Source organism: Chelonia mydas, chromosome 3 (genome assembly GCF_015237465.2).
Source record: "Chelonia mydas isolate rCheMyd1 chromosome 3, rCheMyd1.pri.v2, whole genome shotgun sequence".
NCBI lineage: Eukaryota > Metazoa > Chordata > Testudines > Cheloniidae > Chelonia > Chelonia mydas.
The window spans coordinates 130,177,618-130,202,124 of record NC_057851.1 but is presented as its reverse complement, the minus strand read 5'-3'; the positions used below and the strand labels follow the sequence as shown (position 1 = coordinate 130,202,124).

Below are 24,507 nucleotides of genomic sequence, written 5' to 3'. Positions count from 1 at the left end.
ACCATTTCTGCGGAACAGCTCTGTGATACTGTCCATTTGTTTGAAATACGAGTCTGAATCATGATTCTCCCAGTTAGTAGTGCCACATACTATTACTCAGTCATTGAACAATTTCAATTTGAAGCTGGGACAATAAGTTAAAAGCAGGTAAGGACTGCAGTTCTAAAATCTTAGAGACTTGCACAGTTTAGTGTGGGAAGAATTGTGGCTTTAGCATTAATAACAGTAGTGTTTTGGTGATGTGGTTTTGTTTTTTACTCTTTTCTCCATTCCAAGCAATGGTGTCATGTGGCTAGCAATGTTTACTCTTTTATTCTTCCTCCAGTGATGAGGAATTTCAAGCCAAGGACAAAGGCCTTCATCAGATGTTCTCTAGCCTCTTGATACAGGCTGCTGTTTTCTGCCAGTTTTCTTACTCTGGCAGTTAGAGGGGCACCAGAAAGTTAAGCCCAACTGGTTTCTAAATTGCTTGTCCTATGCAATACTATTTTGTCCTCCCAAGTTACCGAAATGCAGTCAAATAAGAAACTTGTCATTACTCAGAGAGCAAAAGTCTCATGAGTTGCCATGACTGGGCAACAAAATGGCAGATGAAATTCAGTGTTGATAAATACAAAGTAGTGCACATTGCGGGAAAAAATCCCAACTGTACATATAAAATGATGGTGTCTAAATTAGCTGTTACCCCTCAGGAAAGATTTTGGAGTAACTGTGGATAGTTGTCTGAAAACATCCATTCAATGTGCAGCGGCAGTCAAAAAAGCAAACAGAATGTTGGGAATCATTAGGAAAGGGATAGATAATAAGACAGAAAATATCATAATGCTTCTATATAAATGCATGGTATGCTCACATCTTGAATACTGCATGCAAATCTGGTTGCCCCATCTCAAAAAAGATATATTGGAATTGGAAAAGGTACAGAAAAGGAGAACAAAAATGATTAGGTGCATAAGAACAGCTTCCGTATGATGAGAGATTAATAAGATTGGGACTTTTCAGCTTGGGAAAGAGACAACTAAGGGGGGATATGATAGAGGTCTATAAGATCATGACTGGTGTGGAGAAAGGAAAATGTCATTTACTCCTTCTCACAACACAAGAACTAGGGGGTCTCCAAATGAAATTAATAGGCAGCAGGTTTAAAACAAAAGGTAGTATTTCTTCACACAACGCACAGTCAACCTGTGGAACTCACTGTCAGAGGATGTTGCGAAGGCCAAGACTAACAGGGCTCAAAAAAGAATTAGATAAGTTCATGGAGGATAGGTCCATCAATGGCTATAAACCAGGATGGGTAGGGATGCAAAACCATGCTCTGAAGCGTCTCTAGACTCTTTGGGCCAGATGCTGGGAATGGGCAACAGGGGATGGATCACTTGATGATTACTTGTTCTGTTCATTCCCTCTTGGGCATCTGGCATTGGCCATTGTCGGAACACAGGATACTGGGCTAGATGGACTATTGGTCTGACCCAGTATGGCCATTCTTAAGTTCTTATTCATGGTCTTTTCCATTGCCTTTCTAAGTGAAACATTACTCTTGTGCTACCAGCTTATCATGTTTCTTATTTGACGAAGGAAATTGCATCATCATTGCTTTTGTGAAAGGCACATGTACAAAAGACCTACGTATACCTCCCAAAAAAGAATATGAAGGGACTAGGGCTGTCAAGTGATTAAAAAAATTAATCTCGCGATTAAACAATAGAATACCATTTATTTAAATATTCTTGGATGTTTTCCACATTTTCAAATACGTTTTCAGTTATAACACAGAATACAAAGTGTACAGTGCTCACTGTATATTATTTTTTATTACAAATATTTGCACGGTAAAAATGATAAAAGAAATAGTATTTTTCAATTCACCTCATACAAGTACTGTAGTGCAATTTACAAATGTAGGTTTTTTTGGTTAGATAATTGCACTCAAAAACAAAACAATGTAAAACTTTAGAGCCTAGAAGTCCACTCAGTCCTACTACTCATTCAGCCAATTGCTAAGACAAACAAGTTTGTTTACATTTACGGGACATAATGCTACCCATTTCTTATTTACGTCACCTGAAAGTGAGAACAGGCGTTTGCAGGGCACTTTTGTAGCCGGCATTGCAACGTACAGTATTTACGTGCCAGATATGCTAAACATTTGTATGCTCCTTCGTGCTTCAGCCACCATCCAGAGGACATGCTTCCATACTGATGCACATTAAAAAAAATGTGTTAATTAAATTTGTGACTGAACTCCTTTGGGGAGAATTATATGTCGCCTGCTTTGTTTTACCTGCATTCTGCCATATATTTTGTATTATGGCAGTCTCGGATGATGACCCAGCACATGTTCATTTTAAGAACGCTTTCACTGCAAATTTGATAAAATGCAAAGAAGGTACCAATGTGAGATTTCTAAAGATAGCTACAGCACTCGACCCAAAGTTTAAGAATCTTAAGTGCCTTCCAAAATCTGAGAGGGACAAGGTGTGGAGCTTGCTTTCAAAAAAGTCTTAGAAGAGCAACGCTCTGATGAGGAAACTACAGAACGCGAACCACCCAAAAAAATAATAATAATAAAAAAATCAACCTTCTGCCAGTGGCATCTGACTCAGATGATGAAAATGAAAATGCTTCGGTCCGCACTGCTTTGGATTGTTATAAAGCAGAAACAGTCATCAGCATGGATGCATGTCCTCAGAATGGTGGTCAAAGCATGAATCTTTACCACATACGACACAAATACCTTGCGACCCTGGCTACAACAGTGACATACGAATGCCTGTTCTCACTTTCAGGTGTCACTAAACAAGTAGTGGACAGCGTTATCTCCTGTAAACGTAAACAAACTTGTTTGTTTGAACAACTGGCTGAACAAGAAGTAGGACTGAGTGTTTTATTTCTGAATACTAGTATTAGGCGAATTGAAAAATAAATAGTATTACAGTCCAAATATTTGTAATAAAAATATAAAGTGAGCACTGTACACTTTGTATTCTATGTTGTAATTGAAATCAGTATATTTGAAAATGTAGAAAACATCCAAAATATTTAAATAAATGGTATTCTATTATTGCTTAACAGTGCGATTAATTTTTTTAATCTCGACAGTCCTAACAAGAACCTCAACATTGAGGTACAGGAGTATGGTCACTAATGAAATCAACGTAGGGACTGGCTGGATAAGACTATCAGAAATAAGAGTTGGAGAATTGATCTCGTCACATATTTGGTGAGAAGCTTTTATACCTTAGATTTAGTTAATTTAGAAAAAATGCACTGCAGACTAGATTTCTGAAGAGAATGTTTGACTTGACAGAGTCACATGGCGGGGGCACACAGCCAGACACCAAGGGGTTACTTTTTTGTGTGTAATATTTTGAGTAATCTTAATAAGCAGATGTTTTCCTTTTTATTAACATTAAATTCACAAGGCTGCAAGCCATAGCAAACTGCTTTCCAACAAGTCAAGCCACCTTCAGCAAAAAATAAATGGAAGTGTTTGGGATTCATCAGTATTCAATACTATCTGAACTAACGGTATCCGTCATCTGTACCTCTTCTAGTTTTAAAAATACCTCCTTTTTAAGCAATACAGAGAAAGTGACTGGTACCTGTATTTTATCTTCTGGAACATTCAGCCAGTGATTAAAGGCCTGTGACAGTTTGGTTCTCACTTGCTTACCTGTAAAAAAGGTTTAAATATTGAGGAAGGCAATTCCATGACATCGAATAGACAAAAAGTCAAATACCCGTACAACAATTCCATGCCTCTTGTTCTTATAGTGGTAATTGTTAGAAATATTGGTTCAATAACAACGTTGATCAGTAACAATGTCCCCAATGAGTTTTAACTTAAGAGGGCAGATTATAATAGTATAAGTACTGCGGGAAATAGGAAAAGGAGGACTGCTTCCATAACGTATAGAACAAAGAGCATCTTGCTTAGTTATATCAGTGGCCTCACGTTAAACATCTCATGGTGCTATCTAAAAACAATGCTACACTATATATTGCTATCAGTTACAGTAAGTTATACTTAGACACTGCTGTAATTAAATTAGTAAAATGGTTTATAGTTGATCATGGTGGATGAAGGCCAGACTGCAAGTCTGTAGCTTATATAAATCTGACAGCAACTGACAAATATTATAAACCTAAATTTATCAACATTAAGGACTTCTTTGGGTATGTAACAAGTTATAAAACAAGGTTTCAGAGTCAGACCAATCATTTAATTATCAAAACACCTTATCTGCTAGTGCAGTGGTTCTCAAAGCCGGTCCGCCGCTTGTTCAGGGAAAGCCCCTGGAGCACCAGTTTGTTTACCTGCCGTGTCCGCAGGTTTGGCCAATCGCGGCTCCCACTGGCCGCGGTTCACCGCTCCAGGCCAATGGGGGTTGTGGCGCCCTTCCCGCAGCCCCATTGGCCCGTTAAATTGTGACCGCTCTGGACAGCACTCTCAACTCAGATGCACTGGCTAGGTAGAGAGGAAAAGGCCCGCGAACTTTTGAATTTCATTTCCTGTTTGGCCAGCATGGCAAGCTGCACGTGAGCGCAGAGCTCATCAGCAGAGGTGACCATGCAGAGCTCATCAGCAGAGGAGTCCCAGAATTGCAAAAGAGCTCCAGCATGGACTGAACGGGAGGTATGGGATCTGATCGCTGTATGGGGAGACGAATCCGTGCTAGCAGAGCCACATTCCAGTTTTCGAAATGCCAAAACATTTGTCAAAATCTCCCAGGCATGAAGGACAGAGGCCATAACAGGGACCCGAAGCAGTGCCGCGTGAAACTTAAGGAGCTGAGGCAAGCCTACTAGAAAACTAGAGAGGCAAACAGCCGCTCCGAGTCAGAGTCCCAAACATGCTGCTTCTATGATGAGCTGCATGCCATTTTAGGGGGTTCAGCCACCACTACCCCAACCGTGTTGTTTGACTCCTTCAACGGAGATGGAGGCAACACGGAAGCAGGTTTTGGGGACAAGGAAGATTATGATGATGAGGTTGTAGATCGCTCACAGCAAGGAAGCGGAGAAACCGGTTTTCCCGCCAGTCAGGAACTGTTTCTCACCCTGGACCTGGAGCCAGTACCCCCCGAATCCACCCAAGGCTGCCTCCCGGACCCACCAGGTGGAGAAGGGACCTCTGGTGAGTACCTTTTTAAATAGTATACATGGTTTAAAAGCAAGCAGGTTTAATGATTAATTTGCCTTGGCTTTCACGATTAGTACAGCTACTGGAAAAGTCTGTTAACGTGTCTGGGGATGGAGCAGAAATCCTCCAGGGACATCTCTGTAAAGCTCTCCTAGATGTACTCCCAAAGCCTTTGCAAAAGGTTTCTGGGGAGGGTAGCCTTATTCCATCCACCATGGTAGGACACTTTACCATGCCAGGCCAGTAACACATAGTCGGGAATCACTGCAGAACAAAGCATTGCAGTGTATGTTTGCTGCCATTCAAACAACATCCATTCTTTATCTCTCTGTGTTATCCTCAGGAGAGTGGTATCATTCATGGTCACCTGGTTGAAATAGGGTGCTTTTCTTAAGCGGACATTCAGAGGTGCCCGTTCCTGCTGGGCTGTTTGCCTGTGGCTGAACAGAAATGTTCCCCACTGTTAGCCACAGGGAGGGGTGAGGGGTTAGCCACACGGTGGGGGAAGGCAAAATGCGACCTTGTAACAAAAGCACGTGCTATGTATGTAATGTTAACAGCAAGGTTTACTGTGAAAGAGAGTGTACCCATTGTTCTATAAAATGTGTTTTAAATACCACTGTCCCTTACTCTTTTCCTCCACCAGCTGCATGTGTTTCAAGGATCACAGGATCTTCTCCTTCCCAGAGGCTAGCGAATATTAGAAGGTGAAAAAAACCACACTCGCGATGAAGTGTTCTCTGACCTCATGCTGTCCTCCCACACTGACAGAGCACAGACTAATGCGTGGAGGCAGACAATGTCAGAGTGCAGGAAAGCACAAAATTACCAGGAGAAGAGGTGGCGGGCTGAAGCTGATAGGTGGTGGCAGCGTGATGAGAAGAGGCAGGATTCAATGCTGAGGCTGCTGGAGGATCAAACTAATACGCTCCAGCGTATGGTTGAGCTGCAGGAAAGGCAGCAGGAGCACAGGCCACTGATACAGTTCCTGTGTAACCAACCACCCTCCTCCCCAAGTTCCATAGCCTCCTCACCCAGACACCCAAGAACGCAGTGGCGGGGGGCCCCTCTGGCCACCCAGTTACTCCACCCCAGAGGATTGCCCAAGCAACAGAAGGCTGGCATTCAATAAGTTCCAAAATGCTGTGTGGCCTTGTTCTTCCCTCCTCCACCACCCCTCCCGGGTTACCTTGGCAGTTATCCCCCTATTTGTGTGATGAATTAATAAAGAATGCATGAATGTGAAGCAACAGTGACTATTGCCTCTACAAGCGGTGATCGAAGGGACGAGGGGAGGGTGGTTAGCTTACAGGGAAGTAGAGTGAACCAAGGGGGGGGTGTTCATCAATGAGAAACAAACAGAACTTTCACACAGTAGCCTGGCCAGCCATGAAACTGGTTTTCAAAGCTTCTCTGAGGCGCACCGCGCCCTCCTGTGCTCTTCTAACCGCCCTGGTGTCTGGCTGCACATAACCAGCGGCCAGGCGATTTGCCTCAACCTCCCACCCCGCCATAAACACCTCCCCCTTACTCTCACAGATATTGTGGAGCGCACAGCAAGCAGTAATAACAATGGGAATATTGGTTTCGCTGAGGTCTAAAAGTCAGTAAACTGCGCCAGCACGCTTTTAAAGGTCCAAATGCACATTCTACACTTGCTCAGCCTGTAGTTGAACAGCTCCTGACTACTGTCCAGGCTACCTGTGTACGGCTTCATGAGCCAAGGCATTAAGGGGTAGGCTGGGTCCCCAAGGATAACTCTAGGCATTTCAACATCCCCAACGGTTATCTTCTGGTCTGGAATAAAGTCCCTTCCTGCAGCTTTTGAAACAGACCATAGTTCCTGAAGATGCGAGCGTCATGTACCTTTCCCGGCCATCCCATGTTGATGTTGGTGAAGTGTCCCTTGTGATCCACCAGTGCTTGCAGCACCATTGGAAAGTACCCCTTGTGGTTTATGTACTCACTGGCCTCGTGCTCCAGTGCCAAGATAAGGATATGGGTTCCGTCTATGGCCCCACCACAGTTAGGGAATCCCATTGCAGCAAAGCCATCCACAATGACCTGCACATTTCCCAGAGTTACTACCCTTGATATCAGCAGCTCAGTGATAGCGTTGGCTACTTGCATCACAGCAGCCCCCACAGTAGATTTGCCCACTCCAAATTGATTCCCAACTGACTGGTAGTTGTCTAGCATTGCAAGCTTCCAAAGGGCTATTGCCACTCGCTTCTCAACTGTGAGGGCTGCTCTCATCTTGATATTCATGCGCCTCAGGGCAGGGGAAAGCAAGTCACAAAGTTCCATGAAGGTGCCCTTTCACATGCGTAAGTCTTGCAGCCACTGGGAATCGTCCCAGACCTGCAACACTATGCAGTCCCACCAGTCTGTGCTTGTTTCCCGGGCCCAGAATTGGCGTTCCACCGCATGAACCTACCCCGTTAGCACCACGATTCCCGCATTGCCAGGGCCCATGCTTTGAGAGAAGTCTGTCCATGTCCTCATCACTCTCGTCACTGCGCTGATGTCGCCTACTCGCCCGGTTTCGCTTTGCCAGGTTCTGGTGCTGCATATACTGCTGGATAATGCATGTGGTGTTTAACGTGCTTCTAATTGCCAAAGTGATCTGAGCAGGCTCCATGCTTGCCATGGTATGGCGTCTTCACAGAAAAGAGGCGCGGAACGATTGTCTGCCATTGCTCTGACGGAGGGAGGGGCGACTGATGACATGGCTTACAGGGTTGGCTTATAGGGAATTAAAATCAACAAAGGGGGTGGCTTTTCATCAGGGAGAAACAAAAACAACTGTCACAAAGAATGGCCCCCTCAAGGACTGAACTCAAAACCCTGGGTTTAGCAGGCCAATGCTCAACCCACTGAGTTATCCCTCCCCCAGTATTTCAGGCAGGACTGAATCTCCATTAAACTTTTCAAGGTGCCCCTGACAGACCTCACCAAAACGATTGTCGACCGTTAATTTCAAGGAGGGAGGGAGGAGCAAATGAACACCAGATTTCCTTTGTATATTTCTTGTTTTGATTCACTCCATCTATCTTTTACATCTTTGGCTGGCAGCAGACAGTGCAGTAGGACTGCTAGCCATCCTCATCTCCTGGCTGCTCGCCAGAAGACGCTGCAGTAGGACTGCCAGCAGGACTAAAGAGAATAACCTGGTTGAGTCACTCCTATTTCAGTCCCTGTGCCCATGTCTGCCCAGGCGCTCCTGACCGACCTTACAGAGGCGGCCAGGAGCACCTTGGACATGACGACAATGGTTATCAGGCCTATTGCACTGTCTGCTGCCACAAGGCAATGGGCTGCTACTGTGTAGCAATGCAGTACCGCATCTGCCAGCATGCAGGAGACGTATGGTGACAGTGAGCGGAGCGGGCTCCATGCTTGCCGTGGTATGGCGACTGCACAGGTAACTCAGGAAAAAAGGTGCGAAATGATTGCCTGCCATTGCTTTCACGGAGGGAGGGAGCGAGGGTCTGACGACATGTACCCAGAACCACCCGCAACAATGTTTTTGCCCCATTAGGCATTGGGATCTCAACCCAGAATTCCAAGGGGCGGAGGAGACTGCGGGAAGTCGACGCTAGCCTCGATACCGTGGAAGCACTCCACCGAGTTAATGCACTTAGAGCATTAATCGACTATATAAAGACGCCTTCTAAAAAACCGACTTCTATAAATTCAACATAACTTCATAGTGTAGACATACCCTAATAGTAATACTTGATTCTCAGAATGAATTAACAGAGCAAGCAATCACCACTTTCTCAGAAAGATGAAAGACAGAAGATTTAGAGTCCAAATTTCACTTTTAGAGGAGCCAAGCTAATAAATCTAACTGCTGTTTTATCAGAAAGTAGGAAAATAAAATTTTAATCAGTTTAATGCATAATATGCATATGCCTATACTTTTTAAAAAAAAATAATAGCAACTGCCAGATCAATTAGTGAGAACACTAAAACAGAGATCTTTTAATATAAAGAGAGTTCAGGTTATCCTGAGCTCAGCTTCCTGAAGGAACAAGTTTGTTTAAGACCCTTGACAATTTCAAAAGCATATTAAGTCAGTGCTTACTAAGAGTTCCTGTGAAAATAGCTCTATACAAACCCCAAAGCTGGGCATGCCAGAATCAGGTTTCAGGATGTTTTTATACTATTCTTTGCAGAGCAAAATTAAAGGAAGGACAACTTGAAACTGATCAATTTCACATGACAATTAGTTTTGGGGACAATGACCAACCTCTGAGCATCCTGCAAGTGTTTTAAAAAAAGTTTGACTGTTTAAGTTAAAGAGAGTGTCTCTCCTATTGCTGTGTGAAGGACCTACCCAGAACAGGGAGTATGAACAGTATGGGGCACTGGGAATTTTCACGAGAGGGTCAAAGCCCCTTGCTGTGCATGCACTCCCAGGAGGCAAAGGTCAGCCACCCCTTTCTTTAAAGACCTAGCAGCTCTTGGCTCTTTTATTCCCATGGAAGGTGGGTGGATGTTGGGTATGACAAAGTCCTTGTGCCCACCAGCCCTCCCAGATTAGCCTGTGCTGGCGGGGGGCACTCTCAGTAGTCTTCCCAGCAGGCAGAGGGCAATCTCTGCAGTCTTCTCAGTCTATCTGCTCCAGGCCACAGATTTTGTGGAGGGAGTTGGGCTGAGGATCCCTACTAGCATGCCTCTTCCAAACTCAACTCACATGGTCCAGGTTTCTTTATGGGAACAGGATAAGCAACCCTGCTTCCTGGTCTCAGCCTAGATGCTCCCACTGTCCTGTTTCCTCAAGAGACTAGGACCCCCATTACCTCCTGTCCCCTGCTCCTTCTGATTCCTCTTATGAGTGTGGTCCCTTCCAGTCCCAACACTGCCTCTCCTCTGCTGGGGGAGACCAGTGCGGGGTTTGGCTTCTACTTTCTCCTCCAAATCCACAGTCTCTTGGCTTCTGGACCTGTCCTGTGGTAGGGATCTTACTCAAGATAATCTACCTTTTGGGGGGCTTGCTCTCCCCCAAACTACCTCTGGAACCTGTTGATGAGCACAGGGGCAAAGCACTAAATATAGTGCCCCATATCTATGTTGAGGGTCCTGGGGAGCAAAGAGAGGAGTTCTCTCTCCATCCTGTGCAGAGGTCCAGGAAAGTAAATGTCCTTCTGGTCCCAAACTGCAAAACAGCAGCAAAAAAGCTACCATGGTACTCACACTGCAGAGCCTGGAGAACAGCATACAGATGAGTTCCCCTCAGAGAAGTTCACAAAAGTAATCATCTTTCATATTGAAATAGGAACATTTACAAGTTAATAGAAAGGTCTGAAATCCATTTGAGGGCTTCAGGAGACGCTATAGCTCCTGTAAATGAGAAGGTGGGGCACTTGGTTCACAGTTTGGAGGTCTCCGCATTCATGCTGTGGCAAATCCTTGATTCTTCTTTAGTGCAGCAGGTGCACGCAATCTATGTAACGTCCCAATATGGCTGATACTCATCCACTGTCTTTAGCAGAGCAAGACACCAGGAGAGGTTTAATGGTGGGATCATCTACAGGGTGCACGTTATTTATGTCAGAGCCTGCCCATTGCATCTGCCAGGGTTGAAGTTGGATAACAGAAGAGCTTCTCTAGATGCTCAGAATGGTCAGCAGGGCTTAAGAGGCGTGTGAGGCAGGTGAAAAAGTTCATGTTGTCATGGAGCGGGAGCTTAGGTTAGTAACAGCTTTCTTGTACTTATGCAACATATTCCTCTCTCACTGGCTGGTTGGAGGAAGGATGTTTGAGATGCCTGGAAACCAAGGCACTACAATGGACTTCAGGGTGCCAGTTACAAGTCTCAGACACATTTAGTTGGATATCAACAAGGTCTGCGTGCAAGCTTTTTCCCTGAACAGGCACCCATGACTTGGCTGGGGAATAAACTGATCCCTTGGGAGGCCATTGTACAGATTCGCCTTTTTGCCAACCTGACTGCTGATGGAAATGGAACATTCTGTCCAAAAACACTGACCTAATGAATCAAAACCATCTGATTGCACTGACAAGGTTGGATAGCTTCAGCAGAGCCCCTTATGCCAGATAGCGTCACAGGTGGATGACAAGTTGCACTTGTTTAAAGTGCCTGCTGAAAGCTGGCCTCAATATGTGTAGTCAGTGCAAACTACTGGTCACAGTAGCTTTGCCCTGCCCTGAAACCTGCTCACTCTGTGGGAACCGTGGTCTGCCTTGCCCGGATTGTCCCCAGTAATTTTCTCTCCTCTGTACAACACACACAGGGCAGAAGCTTTTGGGGGTCACTGAATGCCTTTCCAGGTGTGACATTGTGTAATTAAAATATAATCATGCAAATCATTATTTCTACCACTGTTATATACTTGCAACGATTCTTATAAAGAATGTAGCCCATGACCGGAAAGGGTTAAGTATCCTGTAGGCTAATTAACCCAGAGTCAGCCTGTAGAAACATGTTAGAAATGGTAATTAAGGCTAGATAGGCTAGAACTTTGAAATGCAAACCTGTATTAAAGAATTAGAGGTTATACTAATTGTATGTATCTTAGAGGACAGCCACATAAACAGACTGTTCCGGTCTGTCACTATCACTATTAATTCAGAGATCAAAAGGGAATATTAACATTTAGATTAATCTTGAGTGAAATAATGTCATTGTCTATATTTCTCTTTGAAGTTTGTAATAGACTGTCTAATGAATAAATTGCCCTATGTTAATTTGTGTAACTAATTACTGGTGGTGTTCAGGAAACAGAAGGTTACATCGAAAACTTACTGTTTACCTAGGACTGTCTGGGTAAACAGGCTGCTAGAAAATGATATAAAAAGACCTCTGGGTCCTGATCCTGTCATCTCAGATCTGCTTGAGGCTTCAATACAGGAGAAGCTTAAGCCACAAGATTGAGATCCCAGTGCTGACTGGTCCACCCTGAATATATTGGGCATTGGACTATAACATATGGACTAAAATAAAAAAGAACTCTTTCCATCTATAAAGCTTACGATCTCTGCTATAAATCTGAACCTCAGGAATTGAATTCGTGTCTGTATGTATACTATTTTTTAAATAAATTTTAGTTTCATTAATAATTGACTGTAAGCGTGTATTTGGATAATATCTGGAATATTCATTAACCTGGGAGGTAATGTGTCCGATCCTTTGGGATTGGTAGAACCTTTGCTTTTATATGATGAAATAAGAGAGTCTCAGAAATAATCGTATTTGACTTGGGTACCTGGATGGAGGCCTGAGGCTGGGTTACTTCAAGGGAACTGTGTTGTTGGCTTCTTGGCAACCACTGAGGTAATAAAGAAGCTGTTTTGTCCTGGCTTGGTAAATGTAAGTATAGAAAATATCCACCAGCTTTGGGGATTATCTGCCCCATTCTTTGCAGTTCACCCTAATTGAGTGACCTCAGCAGCGCTCCCGGGGAGTCCAGTCACACCAGGTTTTAAAATGGCGATGACCTTGGTGGTGATGGAGGACTTTAATTCCAGATATCTGTTGGGAAAACAACACAGCAGGACACAGATTATCCAACAGGTTCTTGGAATGGATTGGAAACAATTTATTTTAGAAGGTGGAGAAAGCTACTAGGGGAGAGGCTGTTCAAGATTTGTTTTTGACCAAACAGGGAGAAACTAGTTGAGAATTTGAAACCCAAAGTGGAAGGCAGCTAGGGTGTAAGTGATCATAAAATGGTAGAGTTCATGATTCTAAAGGATGGTAGGAGGGAAAGAGCCCAGTAAAGACAGTGGATTTCAAAAAGGCAGGCTCAGGGATTTGGTAAGATAGATCCCATTGAAAGCAAGTCTAAGGGGAAAAACCGTTCAAGAGAGTTGATAGTTTTTCCAAAGAGACATTATTAAAAGCACAAGAGCAAACTATCCTAATGCATAGGAAGTATGGCAAGAGACCACCCTGGCTTAACCAGGAGATTTTCAATGATCTGAAACTCAAAAAAAGTCCCACAAGAAGTGGAAACTAGGTCAAATTACAAACGATGAATATGAACAAATACGCGTGTAGTGACAAAATTAGGAAGGCTGAGGTACAAAAAGAGATTAAACTAGCTAGAGACATAAAGGGTAACAAGAAAACATTCTACAAATGCATAGAAGGAAGAGCAAGACCGAGGGCAGGGCAGGCCCATTACTCAATGAGGGGGAGAACACAGTTACAGAAAGTGTGGAAATATCAAAGTACTAAATGACTTCATTTCAGTTTTCACCAAAAGGTTAGTAGTGCCTGGACATCTGACAGTGAATGCCAGTGAAAATGAAGCAGACTCAGAGTCTAAAATATGGAAATAAGTTAAAAATTACTTTAAGTTACAAGTTAGATGTCTTCAAGTCACCAGGGCCTGATTAAATACATCCTAAAGTACTTAAGGAGCTGACTGAGGAGATATGACCATAGTGATTATCTTTGAAAAGTCAGGGAAGACAGGAGAGATTCCAGAGGACTGGAAAAGAGCAAATATACTACCAATCTATAAAGAGAAAAATAAGGACAACTGGGGAATTACAGACCCCAGTCAGTTTAACTTCAGGACCCAGAAAAGTAATGGAGCAAATAATTAAGCAATTTGCAAACACCTAGAAGATAAAGTGATAACAGTCAGCATGGATTTGTTAAGGAAAAAAGGTCAAAACAACCTAATAGCTTTCTTTGACAGGTTAACAAGCCTTGTGGATGGGGAAGCAGTAGATGTGGCACATCTTGACTTTAGTAAAGGCTTTTGATACTGTCTCACGTGACCTCACAAACACACTAGGGAAATACAACTAAGATGGAGCTACTGGAAGGTGGGTGCATAGCTAGTTGGAAAACCATTGCCAGAGAGTAGCGATCAGTAGTTCAGAGTCAAGCTGGCAGGGCATACTGAGTAGGGTCGCACATGGCTCTTTTCAATATCTTCATCAATGATTTAGATAATGGCATAGAGAGAATACACATAAAAATTTATGGACGATACCACGCTGAAGCAAACATGATGAAATTCAATAAAGACAAATGCAACGTACACCACTTAGGAAGGAACAATCAGTTGCATACATACAAAATGGGAAAGGACTGCCTAGGAAGGAGTACTGCAGTAAGGGATCTGGGGTTCATAGTGGATCACAAGCTAAATATGAGTCAACAGTGTAATAAGTGCAAAAAAAAAAAAAAAGCAATCACGTTAGGATGTATTAGCAGGAATGTTGTAAGCAAGACACGAGAAATAATTCTTCTGCTCTACTCCATGCTGAGTAGGCCTCAACAGGAGCAGTGTGTTTAATTCTGAAGGCTACCTTTCAGGAAAGATTTGGACAAACTGGAGAAAGTCTAGAGAAGAGCAACAAAAATGATTAGAAGTCTAGAAAACATGACGTATGAGGGAAGTCTGAAAAAAGTTGGTTTGTTTAGTCTGGAGAAGAAAAGAGGGGACATAACAGTTTTCAAGTACATAAAAGGTTGTTACAAAGAGGAGGAGATAAATTGTTCTTGTTAACCTCTAAGGATAGGACAAGAAGCAAGGGGGCTTAAATTGCAGCAAGGGTGGTTTAGGCTGGACATTAGGAAAAATGTACTCTGAGGGTAGTTAACCACTGGAACAAATTGCCTAGGGAGGTTGTGCAATCTCCATCACTAGAGATTTTTAAGATCAGGTTAGACAAACACCTGTCAGGGATGGTCTAGATAATGTTTAGTCCTGCCATGAGTGCAGGGGACTCTATTAGATAACCTCTCGAGGTCCCTTCCAGTCCTAAGATTGTCACAAAGTGGTTGGGAGTTTGCTGGCGGCGATGACTACAATAAGTAGCGCTGCCATCAATTGTGCCATCTGTCAATGCCAGCATCAATCTCAGTTCTTGTAAAGGACTGACAGACTTGATGAAGGGGCACTTTGTGGGCAGAATTCCGTAAGAGGTGTTTTTGCCTCTTTTTGTTTTGTCAGCTTACAAAAATTTTGGAATTTTTTGGTAGGTGGCTGGCAATGCTGCTAACAGTGACATGCGGTATGCGCACAACTTCACCTAGGTACCACACAAGGGTCCATGCTTTCCAGCTTGAGTGCATTAAGTTTGTGGCCTCCACTGTTGCTGTCCATTGTCATCATCTTGTACACCTGGGTGCCCAACCTACAGCCCGCCAGAGCATTTCAGAAGGCCTGCAGCCTGCTTCAACACAATATACTAAAGGGAGATTTATTAGCATTGTGTCATGTTTAGAACATTTTAGTTTACACAGGTGTGTAAATAGAAACAAGCTACGTACAGTATTGTTTATCTAAATACACACGAAGTAAGATGAACTATAAATCAGTACAGGCAACTTTAAAGCTTATTAAAATATATAGAAGCTGTTTGGCCCACACAAGGTTGTGCTTAGGTTTATGTGGCCCTCTTGTGTAATAAAGTTGGGTACCACTGTTGTAGACTCCATTGTCAACTCCAGGAGAGCAGTGGCTAAGTCCAGGTCACCAGTAGCTTCATACTCCCTTAGGAGTGTTTTGCGCTCTCAACTCCATCATGGCATAAAGAAGTTCCTGTAACCAAGGGTGATATTCTTCTTTGAGGCTTCAATAAGCAGCTTTGTGAAAGAGTCAAAGTTTTTAGAATTTTTTGGTATGCTACTGATGTTTGAGACGCTGGTAGTGACAAGAGTTTGAAGACAATGTATACCACCACTACTGGCCAGTGCTGACTGTGCAGGAAGTTGTCCAGGACAGTTTGAAAGGCAATAAGTGGTGATCTGCTGGAGTCAATGGACACAAAACGTAAGTCAAGTGTCTATTCTTTTTTCCCTCTTCAGGCTGAATGGAAGGTACCCTTTTGCTTTGCATTGAACAGCTCAGTGAGCTGTTCACCTGCAGCACTAATCTGTTGAATAGCCCCATGCTATATCGTGGCTATTAAAATCACCAGGGTACACAGATGTCTTATGATTGATATTATGATTAAGAATAAAGTCATCATGCTAATGCATAAGACGAAGTGCAATTGACTAGAAACAAGACAATGAAACAGTGCACAAATTTAAAAGAAAAAAAGAGTCTCACCTTCTACCTCTTGTTATAAGCTATTTCTGTGTTCACTGTAACAGTAGTAGGTACACACTTAAGGACGATTTAGTTGGGGATTGGTCCTGCTTTGAACAGGGGGTTGGACTAGATGACCTCCTGAGGTCCCTTCCAACCCTGGTATTCTATGAAGTGCAAATACAATTTTCAAATTGGTCCTCAGTTACATTAAGAGGACTTGAGTTATAACAAACTTATCTGTACCAGATGCTCAACAAATGGGACAAGCAAGCACATTTCAGCTATGTGCTGTAAGTTTTCACATTTCCTCATAAATGAGCTAAGAATTCTCCGACAAGGTGCTTTAATTTTCTAGGAGATTTTCTTGGAGCACATCAAACTGGGGAAAAAAAGCAGCACCAAGCCTGCAGTTTCGAGATACTGAATATATCCTACAACTGTGTACATTTAGTGAACAGTGTTGTCTGCTGGTGAAGTATTAATAAGTATTTCAATACTTCTATGGGGAGGACTATTCAAAGGTAATACTGCACTTGAGTAATTTTACTGCAATGTTGTAAGACACCTACTATACCAAACCCATAGCAACACTGTTTACTTGGCTTCCGCCTTAGTGAATTACATGCCTATGGAGAGAACAGTTGGTTTTAAACACATTAGACAGCTATTTCTGCTGTTATAGCAGGTTTCCTAAAAATAAAGCTTACAGAACATTAAATGTTCAATAACTGATTTAACCACGAGGTATACAGCTCTGCGTTAGTATGAAATCTAGATGGACCACTACATTATATGAAGGATTTGGCATATTTTAGTCACTTGTCCTAGACAAGTATTTGAATTGTTAAGACTAGTCTACCCTAAACAGTAAGGCTGTCTAGACATTGTATTCAAGGAGAAAGAACACTATCTGTACAGAAAAGCATTCATCTTTCCCTTTATTTTCACAGATTTCCTGTGACCCACTTTTTGAAGAAACACTATTGCATTTCTCCATCTTGCTGTTCTAAGGAGTCAGTAAAGTCAGGGATACTGGTGTAGTTTAGTTTGTGTACTTGCTCCATTTCCCTGTTTTTGAAAAATGCTGACAGCTATAGCATAAAGGCAAGGAACGAAGCCTCTGAAAGGCCATACTAATATAACGAGTATATGCACAACAGCATGCCACTACCTTCCTTGCCGCCTGCCTGGACAATCAAATAGAGGAGAAAAGACAGACATTTAAGGAAAACGTACAGATAGAAAACTGACAGGTCTGAAACAGATGTTTTAAATGGCACTGGGAATTTATCTGGGGGAGAGTGAAAGGAAAAGGAGTGTAGTTTTAGATTTTAAAGTCTTTACCAGATGTGTTCAGTCTTTTTTTTTTTTTTTAAAAAACCACCATTGTGTATTATTACTGCTCTGTCAGTCACTCTGGGAAAAGCCAGACACCAGAGCAATTATCTAGCTGAAGGCATATTGTGGTCTACTCTTCAGAGTAGAAAGAGCTTATTATAAGGCAAGGCAGACCGCAGTGCATTTACAGCTGTAATTCCTGATGGCAACAAGCTGATTTTAACCAGAACACTAGCAGCCACCTAATTTTATTTGCAAAAAGAAAAGGAGTACTTGTGGCACCTTAGAGACTAACAAATTTGAGCATAAGCTTTCGTGAGCTACCGCTCACTTCATCGGTAGCTCATGAAAGCTTATGCTCAAATAAATTTGTTAGTCTCTAAGGTGCCACAAGTACTCCTTTTCTTTTTGCGAATACAGACTAACACGGCTGCTACTCTGAAACCTAATTTTATTTGAAAATCAGAAGGCATTATTAACACTCAAACAAGTAGCAGCTCTAGATAAGACGACAACCTTTCCAATGCTATTATTTTAAATACAAATTTTTAAAGAGAAAGTTAGCTAGCTTAAATAAAAATCAAACATATGAAACATCCAATATCTGGGAAGTACTTCCTTCTCCCTCTACCATCACTACAACAACAAGATGGGGCCCGGTAGGAATAAAACCATAGCATTAAGAAAGGAGGATTAAGTTTTCCAGGTACTAGTCTAACAATTGGATGCCCATTTCACTCGCATTTTCTAATGAGAGTTTCCCACATCATCTTTTAGGGTAGATGTAGCACAACTTGATTGGCATTTCTTGATTCTTGCTCCTCATGCCTCCAACCCCCATCTTCCTCTCCCTAGAAAATCATGGGATATATTGCTAATGTGTGGATAGTTGCAGCACTTCAGCAACTTTCATATAACTTTGAAGAGGACAACTGAACAACACCCCCACAGAGAATTTTCCTCACTGTCCTTTAGAATTAAGCCTCCAAAATAACTCTTTAAAGCAGATTTCCCCACTAACTGAGGCAGCTACCCAGGGTCATGGTCTGGTTGCATAAGGCACACCTATAGGATTCTTTTCCGTGCATTTGGTTCAAATCAGCAACAGCATTAAAAAAAAAATTAACACCTCCATTCTTTTATAACAGCAATCTAAACTTAGTATTATATACAAATACATAACTAAGTTGGCATATGGAAATCCTTAAAGCTGTATTAACAAGTCCTGCTACTAGTCGCTTTCCTCAAACCTAGTGACATTGATCACATCATGGTTGATGCTTTTCTCCTGTCTTTTCTTTTTACTTGATAGCATCAGTTGAAGACTCATCTCATGTTTATCTATAAATTTCTGCTTTTCTTACATTTAGATGTGTGACTTGTTTCCTATCAAAACTCTACAGATTAAGCTTTTCTCCTTCTGCCTCTTTATTTTAATATCTTAATTTTGAGTTTAACTTTGGCTATTGTCAAAGGGGTTTCTCCCTTCATAGTCAAAAGTTTGTGTCTATGCCTACATCAACTTTTCATCTTTTCAATAACATAGCTATTTCCTCTAAGCTAGAGATTACTTTATATAGAATGGAGAATAATCCTTTGTGTTTCACAGATGTAGTGAATAGTTTTTTCAAATTCCATCAGTTTTCTGCTTAGGTTTGCCTTTTTGTGTGGGTGGGTATGCAAATTTCTCAATTATTGGTATTGATATATTGGAATTTTGGTGTCTTCTGGCAAGTTGTGTACCCTTAAGCAATCAAAATGTGTGGTTTCAAAACAGCTGGCCAAGTTGATATACCTATAAATTCCTAAACATCAAAACTTCCCAGGCTTTTACTGGGGTTAAATTCCGTATTATCTACTATGAGCAGTGGCTTAGCTTTCTAAATAAATTATCCCAAATTTCTACTATTGCTTTCATAAAAGGGTGATTAAACATTGATTTTGACCTATAAGATTTATTTAGCCAGGGAATCAGGTGAATTTGATTTCTCAGAATGAAATCATTCTGTGTCTGCCTGCTGCTTATTAGGGTTTGGCATTAGCCAGTACATTAGGTTTCTAATTTGACTAGCTTTATAAATGGTGCTTAATGTTTGATAGAGTGAATAGTTTTTGCCATGGTTTCTAAACTAGACTGCTTAACCCTGGATTTCTTATTTCCTCAATTTAGTTTAATCAGGAATTGCACAGAACTAAAACCAGAAGTGTTTCGAAAAGGATGTTAATTTAGGGTAAGATACTCATCTTAACTGATGCAATTTTGCATAGCTATGGAATTTTGTATTTTGACCAATTTTCCAGATATGTTTTGATACTCTTAAATCAATGGAGCATAATTATTATGTCTTGCTAGCTTTTAGGAATGTGTATTCCCAGGTATCTTACTGAAGTAGTTACCAATTTGTATTTGGAATTATCTTTCATATCTTTCCATAGATCAGAGAGCACACTTATGTCTAGGAGCTCTGATTTGCCAGTTTTTTAATATCCTGATGTTTTGCCAAACCTTAAGATTTCTTCTTGAAATTCTAGTAGCATTAATACCATAACACCATCTGCATAAAGTTTACTTGTGTTCGTTATGGTAACTTTATTTATATTAGGATTATTTCTGACCAATTAGATGAATAACTCTATTACCATGGTATGAAGAGATGAATAATGACATCCGGGGGAGGAGGGTGGCGGTGCATGTGTGCGCGCACAAGAAAAAGGGAAAATTTAATGATAAATATCCAGTTAGTCTTACAGTAGACTATCGGTTGGAAAATAAGAAATCTAATTTTGAAATTTAGGGCCTAAACCAAAGCATTCTTTACTTATAAAAATGAGAGTTAAACTAGCATGCTGACTATTGCTCTGCAATGTTAAAGGTTTAACAGATGGTGAAATAATTTTTAAGACTGTTAGATCAATGTGTCTTAATCCTAGTTCTGTGTTATGCCAGGTTTATTATAGTATTAAAACACCAGAGTGTCTTTTTGATTTAATAAATGCATTGTGATGGAGACAAAGCCACAGGCAGAGCACCAAACACCACCAGAAGCTTATATTAACAGTTCACTCCCTCTCATGTCTTAAGAGTTCTAAAAGTTATTTATGGTACCTTTTTTCCCTCAACATACTACGGAAGAGAGATTTTAGCAGACAGTATAAAGGTAACAGGCCTGTTTTCCACACTGTCTTAACATTATTTAATATTGTAGTACTTATCACATCACATTTTCAATGCATTATTATGACTCTATAGTTCTGAGAGTCAACTAACGGTCAACCCTCTCCCTCAAAAACAAACAGGATTTCACAGGTAAACCAAACTCCTTCCAATATTCGTATTTAAAAAACACATTACACCAAAAAACCCTCTGGGCTACAGAGGGAAGTGAAAGTGTAAGGATCTGTGGACTATAACCTGGGACTGCTGATGTTCCACTGTGAGGTCATGTGGAGCCACAGCCAGGGAGCACTATGGATCACAGATGCCACAGGAAGTACCATGCAAGGAACCCAGGAGTGACAGTACCCTGCAGATCTCTGAGTGGCCAAGTGCCCTATTTAATCTTGGAGGGGGCCCAAGGAAGTTGTCTGGGCAACCACACAGACTTTTGGCCTGTTGCAACTTCAGACCTCACCTCATCCCCTTCTCTGACCCCAGCCTGACTATGAACCTGACTCTTGCCTCCTGACTCCATCCTAGTACTACCTCTAATTGGCATATGACTCTGACCCTGGCTTACTGAACCCGGCTCTAGCAATTCCTCCGACCCCTGCTCACCGACTACCATCCCTGATGTGCGGATCCTGGCTGAGCTGTAACTGCTAGGCCAGATTTCCTAGGCCCCAGTCCTCTACAGAACGCAATTTCAAAGTCAACACATCCTGCTGGCTGCGTCCACTCTAAGCTTTTTCTGAAAAATCACCTAACTCTACTGGTAATAAGGAGCAGAAGACTAGTGTGAACTGGCCATTAATACTGGTGAAAAAAACACTCCAAAAGAGGTGACCAACAGCACTAGGACCAATAGTCTAGTGCTTCTACTGTGGCTCGTCCCAGTGGAGAGGACCTAATGCAAGATTTTTCAGGTATGGCTCACTGCAAACAAGAACATAGTGTTTTCAGGAACATGGTGACAACCCTAGGTAACTTTCATACCAAGAAAGAGCAGTTGGAGGCGGGGTAACATGTAGTTTTCTCCCAAGTTTGCAGCTTCCACACTGTCATGCTTAGCAAGAACTCCCTGTTGACAATGCAATTTTCACCATTTCTTTCTTAAACAATGGTAACTAATTTGGCACCATCTACACAACTTCCAACTTAGTTCCAAAAAAAAGTTAAAAGCTCCTAGGCTAAGCTAGATAATACACTGCTAGAGAGCTGGAGAGTTCAGATTTGTGGCCTGGGGGTAAAGAAGTAGACTTCAAAGAAAGGGATAAGAGTACTCGCAATGGGAAATAAAATGGGTGTGCGCCTTTTTTGATTTATGATACGAAGCCTCATGTTTTTAAATTAGAAGTGGCTCAGGTCTTGCCCATCATGTCTCCTCCTTTCCCACACCCACCAAAAAAAGATGAGAGAAACCATGCAAGTGAGGTATGATTGAGAAAAGATGTCTAAGAATTTATCATCACTCTCAACTGAAGACAGATATAGACTGAAGGTCTCAGAAAAAGCACACAAGTCCATAGCGAAACATCCAAGCCTTCTTTACATAAAATTTAGTGTCATTCTGTGCATGTAAATAATATTAAAATTGCAAAGTCAAACACATGCCAGAATTAAGGTTGCCTGTGCAACCTTAATTTGGCCCCTTTATGCATAAGAATACAGTCTAACTGCATACATTCCAAACCCTTGCCTCATTCAGTGCTCAGAATGGATCTGCTTTGGAGACGAATCATGGTGGTGTAGCACAGGAGGCTCTTGTCTGTAGGACCCCTACCTCATTCGAGGAAGTCAGGTGTGTATCTGTTGTGGCAACTGGAACAGGCAGGCCTAAGCCTATCCACAACTAAGGTCCAACCCCCTCAATTGAGGCTGTTAAAATGCCAGTAGGAAAGATCAGACTGCTCAGGCAACAGAGAAACAATCATGGACACCAAAGGTTGATCCAAGAAGGGGGCCAGATGCACGCTGGAGGAGTGGGCCCACAAGATGTTAAAACGGGAAATGTAAATGTGGTCCAGCAGGGAGTGGGAAACAGATGATTAAAGTGTGTGTGTTGCATGAGTGGGTTCTCTGAGGCCTTCTCAATTAGAGACTCCAGAGGATGGGTAAGCATTGTCCTGCTTTGCTACCAGAGTCTCCTTGGCCAGCTCCAGCTGCTGGACCTTCTCCTGGAGTGTGGAAGTAGGAACAGCAGTCCCTCCTCCCCCTTTTAACAACAGAGGGAGTTGCTAGGCCTGTGACTTGCATTTGCCACACTTGCCTCCATTCCCCATCACCAGTATCCAATCCTCATTGCTGTTTGGAGAGTGGGCTCACAAGGCAAGGGTGATCAGATGGGGACCAGAGAAATGAGGGATAGGAAGACGGGAAAAGGCAGTCTCCCCTCAAGATGGACTGGCTCCCTGACATTGCTTCAACCCAACCTTCTGAGTACCCCACCTGATTTAACAGCTGAGTGGTCTGTCAGCTCAGTTGGATGCTACTACCCCAGTGCCAGGGTGGATTTGATTTAAATCAAATTTAAATTGTGATTTAAATCACTAGTCAGGAAGACTCAATTTAATCATGGATTTCTACAAAGAAGTGCATTCTTGTTGGTTGTTATAACCTTAATACATATTCTTCACGACTCAGAGATAGATGTAGTTTCATTTTTAGAAGGTACACACTATACATTTTTAAAATGATTTATTTTGAAAGCTTTTCAGATTAGTTTTACAGCTATATCAGAAAATGAATGATTGTTTGGTTATTTCATTTACCAAAGGTAACTGAAGCAGATATTTATGAAGTCATTGGGAGGTGAACAATCTCCAATTCAACAGCTTAATCATTAATATTTAGAGGATTTTCTTGCCATGCTGTCTTAAGAGGAGATCACCACCAGTCAGACATTTAAATTGTTTTATTCAACTAAAACAACGTTATGTATTCTGGATTTTTTCCTTCAACAGCAAACAAATATTTTAACAAAACAAGCATATGAATTTTTGAATTTTGTTAAACATTAAAGTACTTTAAAATCAGGGCTGTTTTTGTTAAAATTGTTTTTAACTAAAGTAGTTTGATTTTTTTTTTTTAAACCCAAGAATTAAGATAGACAGACAATGTCAGCCAGGTCAACATGAGAAACTTAAAATATTGGCTTCTGCAGCTAATTCAGTCGTCTTCACCTTCATTTTCCTGTTTGTTCATAATCTGGAAAAGAAAAACAAGCTTTCCTGCTTTTTCAGGACCTAAACAATTTCTCAATTTGGAATGAATTCGTCCAAAGGAAGAAAATATTCTTTCTACGCCAGCAGAAACAGCGTTAAAAAGGGAGACCACCACTTCAACAGTCTCTGAATCCAAGTGCTTAAGTGACTTCCACCAGTTCACTGGTGTGACTTTCTTTAAAAGAAACGTATTTCTTGAATGGTTCACCCTTAGCTCTAAAGTTTATTATAGTTGGATGGATGGACTGACTCCTGGATGTCCATGTCATAGCCAACTCCTCTTCTTCAGCAGTTAAGGTTTGACTCTGATACAGAGTATCGAGAATATTTGCAAGAAAATGAGCTGGAGATAGTGCTTGTCCCAGTCGTTTTTTTAAAATGCTTGTAATTGAACTCTGTCATTGCATATTTCTCTTTTTAAGAACTCACTCAGTTCCTTCCAAAATTTCAACAGCGTCAGCAATAAAACAGCTATTTCCCTGCATTTTCTTCAGGGCTACAGAAGTAGGCTTCAGGATACCCAGCAGGTGTTCAACATTTCTCTTAAGCCCAATGTTGAGACCTTTGTGAACAAAATCGTGTAAAAAGAAAAGGCACTGTCACAGTCAA

The 24,507-nt window shown here is 41.8% G+C and overlaps 1 protein-coding gene across 6 annotated transcripts in view; it reads right to left on the bottom strand.

The window, feature by feature from the left end:
• GGPS1 (geranylgeranyl diphosphate synthase 1) overlaps nucleotides 1-24,507 on the bottom strand; it is a 56,499-nt gene that overhangs the window by 6,098 nt on the left and 25,894 nt on the right. For 4 of the 6 annotated variants that reach the window (XM_037895277.2, XM_043544327.1, XM_037895278.2 and 1 more), the window contains one exon: nucleotides 3,609-3,679. The exons of 1 other annotated variant lie outside the window; for it this stretch is intronic. In XM_037895277.2, the coding sequence (XP_037751205.1) occupies nucleotides 3,609-3,679 (71 nt within the window). Of the gene's footprint in view, nucleotides 1-3,608; nucleotides 3,680-12,384; nucleotides 12,651-24,507 lie in introns of all 6 variants that reach the window. One more of the 6 variants, XM_037895282.2, reaches the window with a different exon arrangement.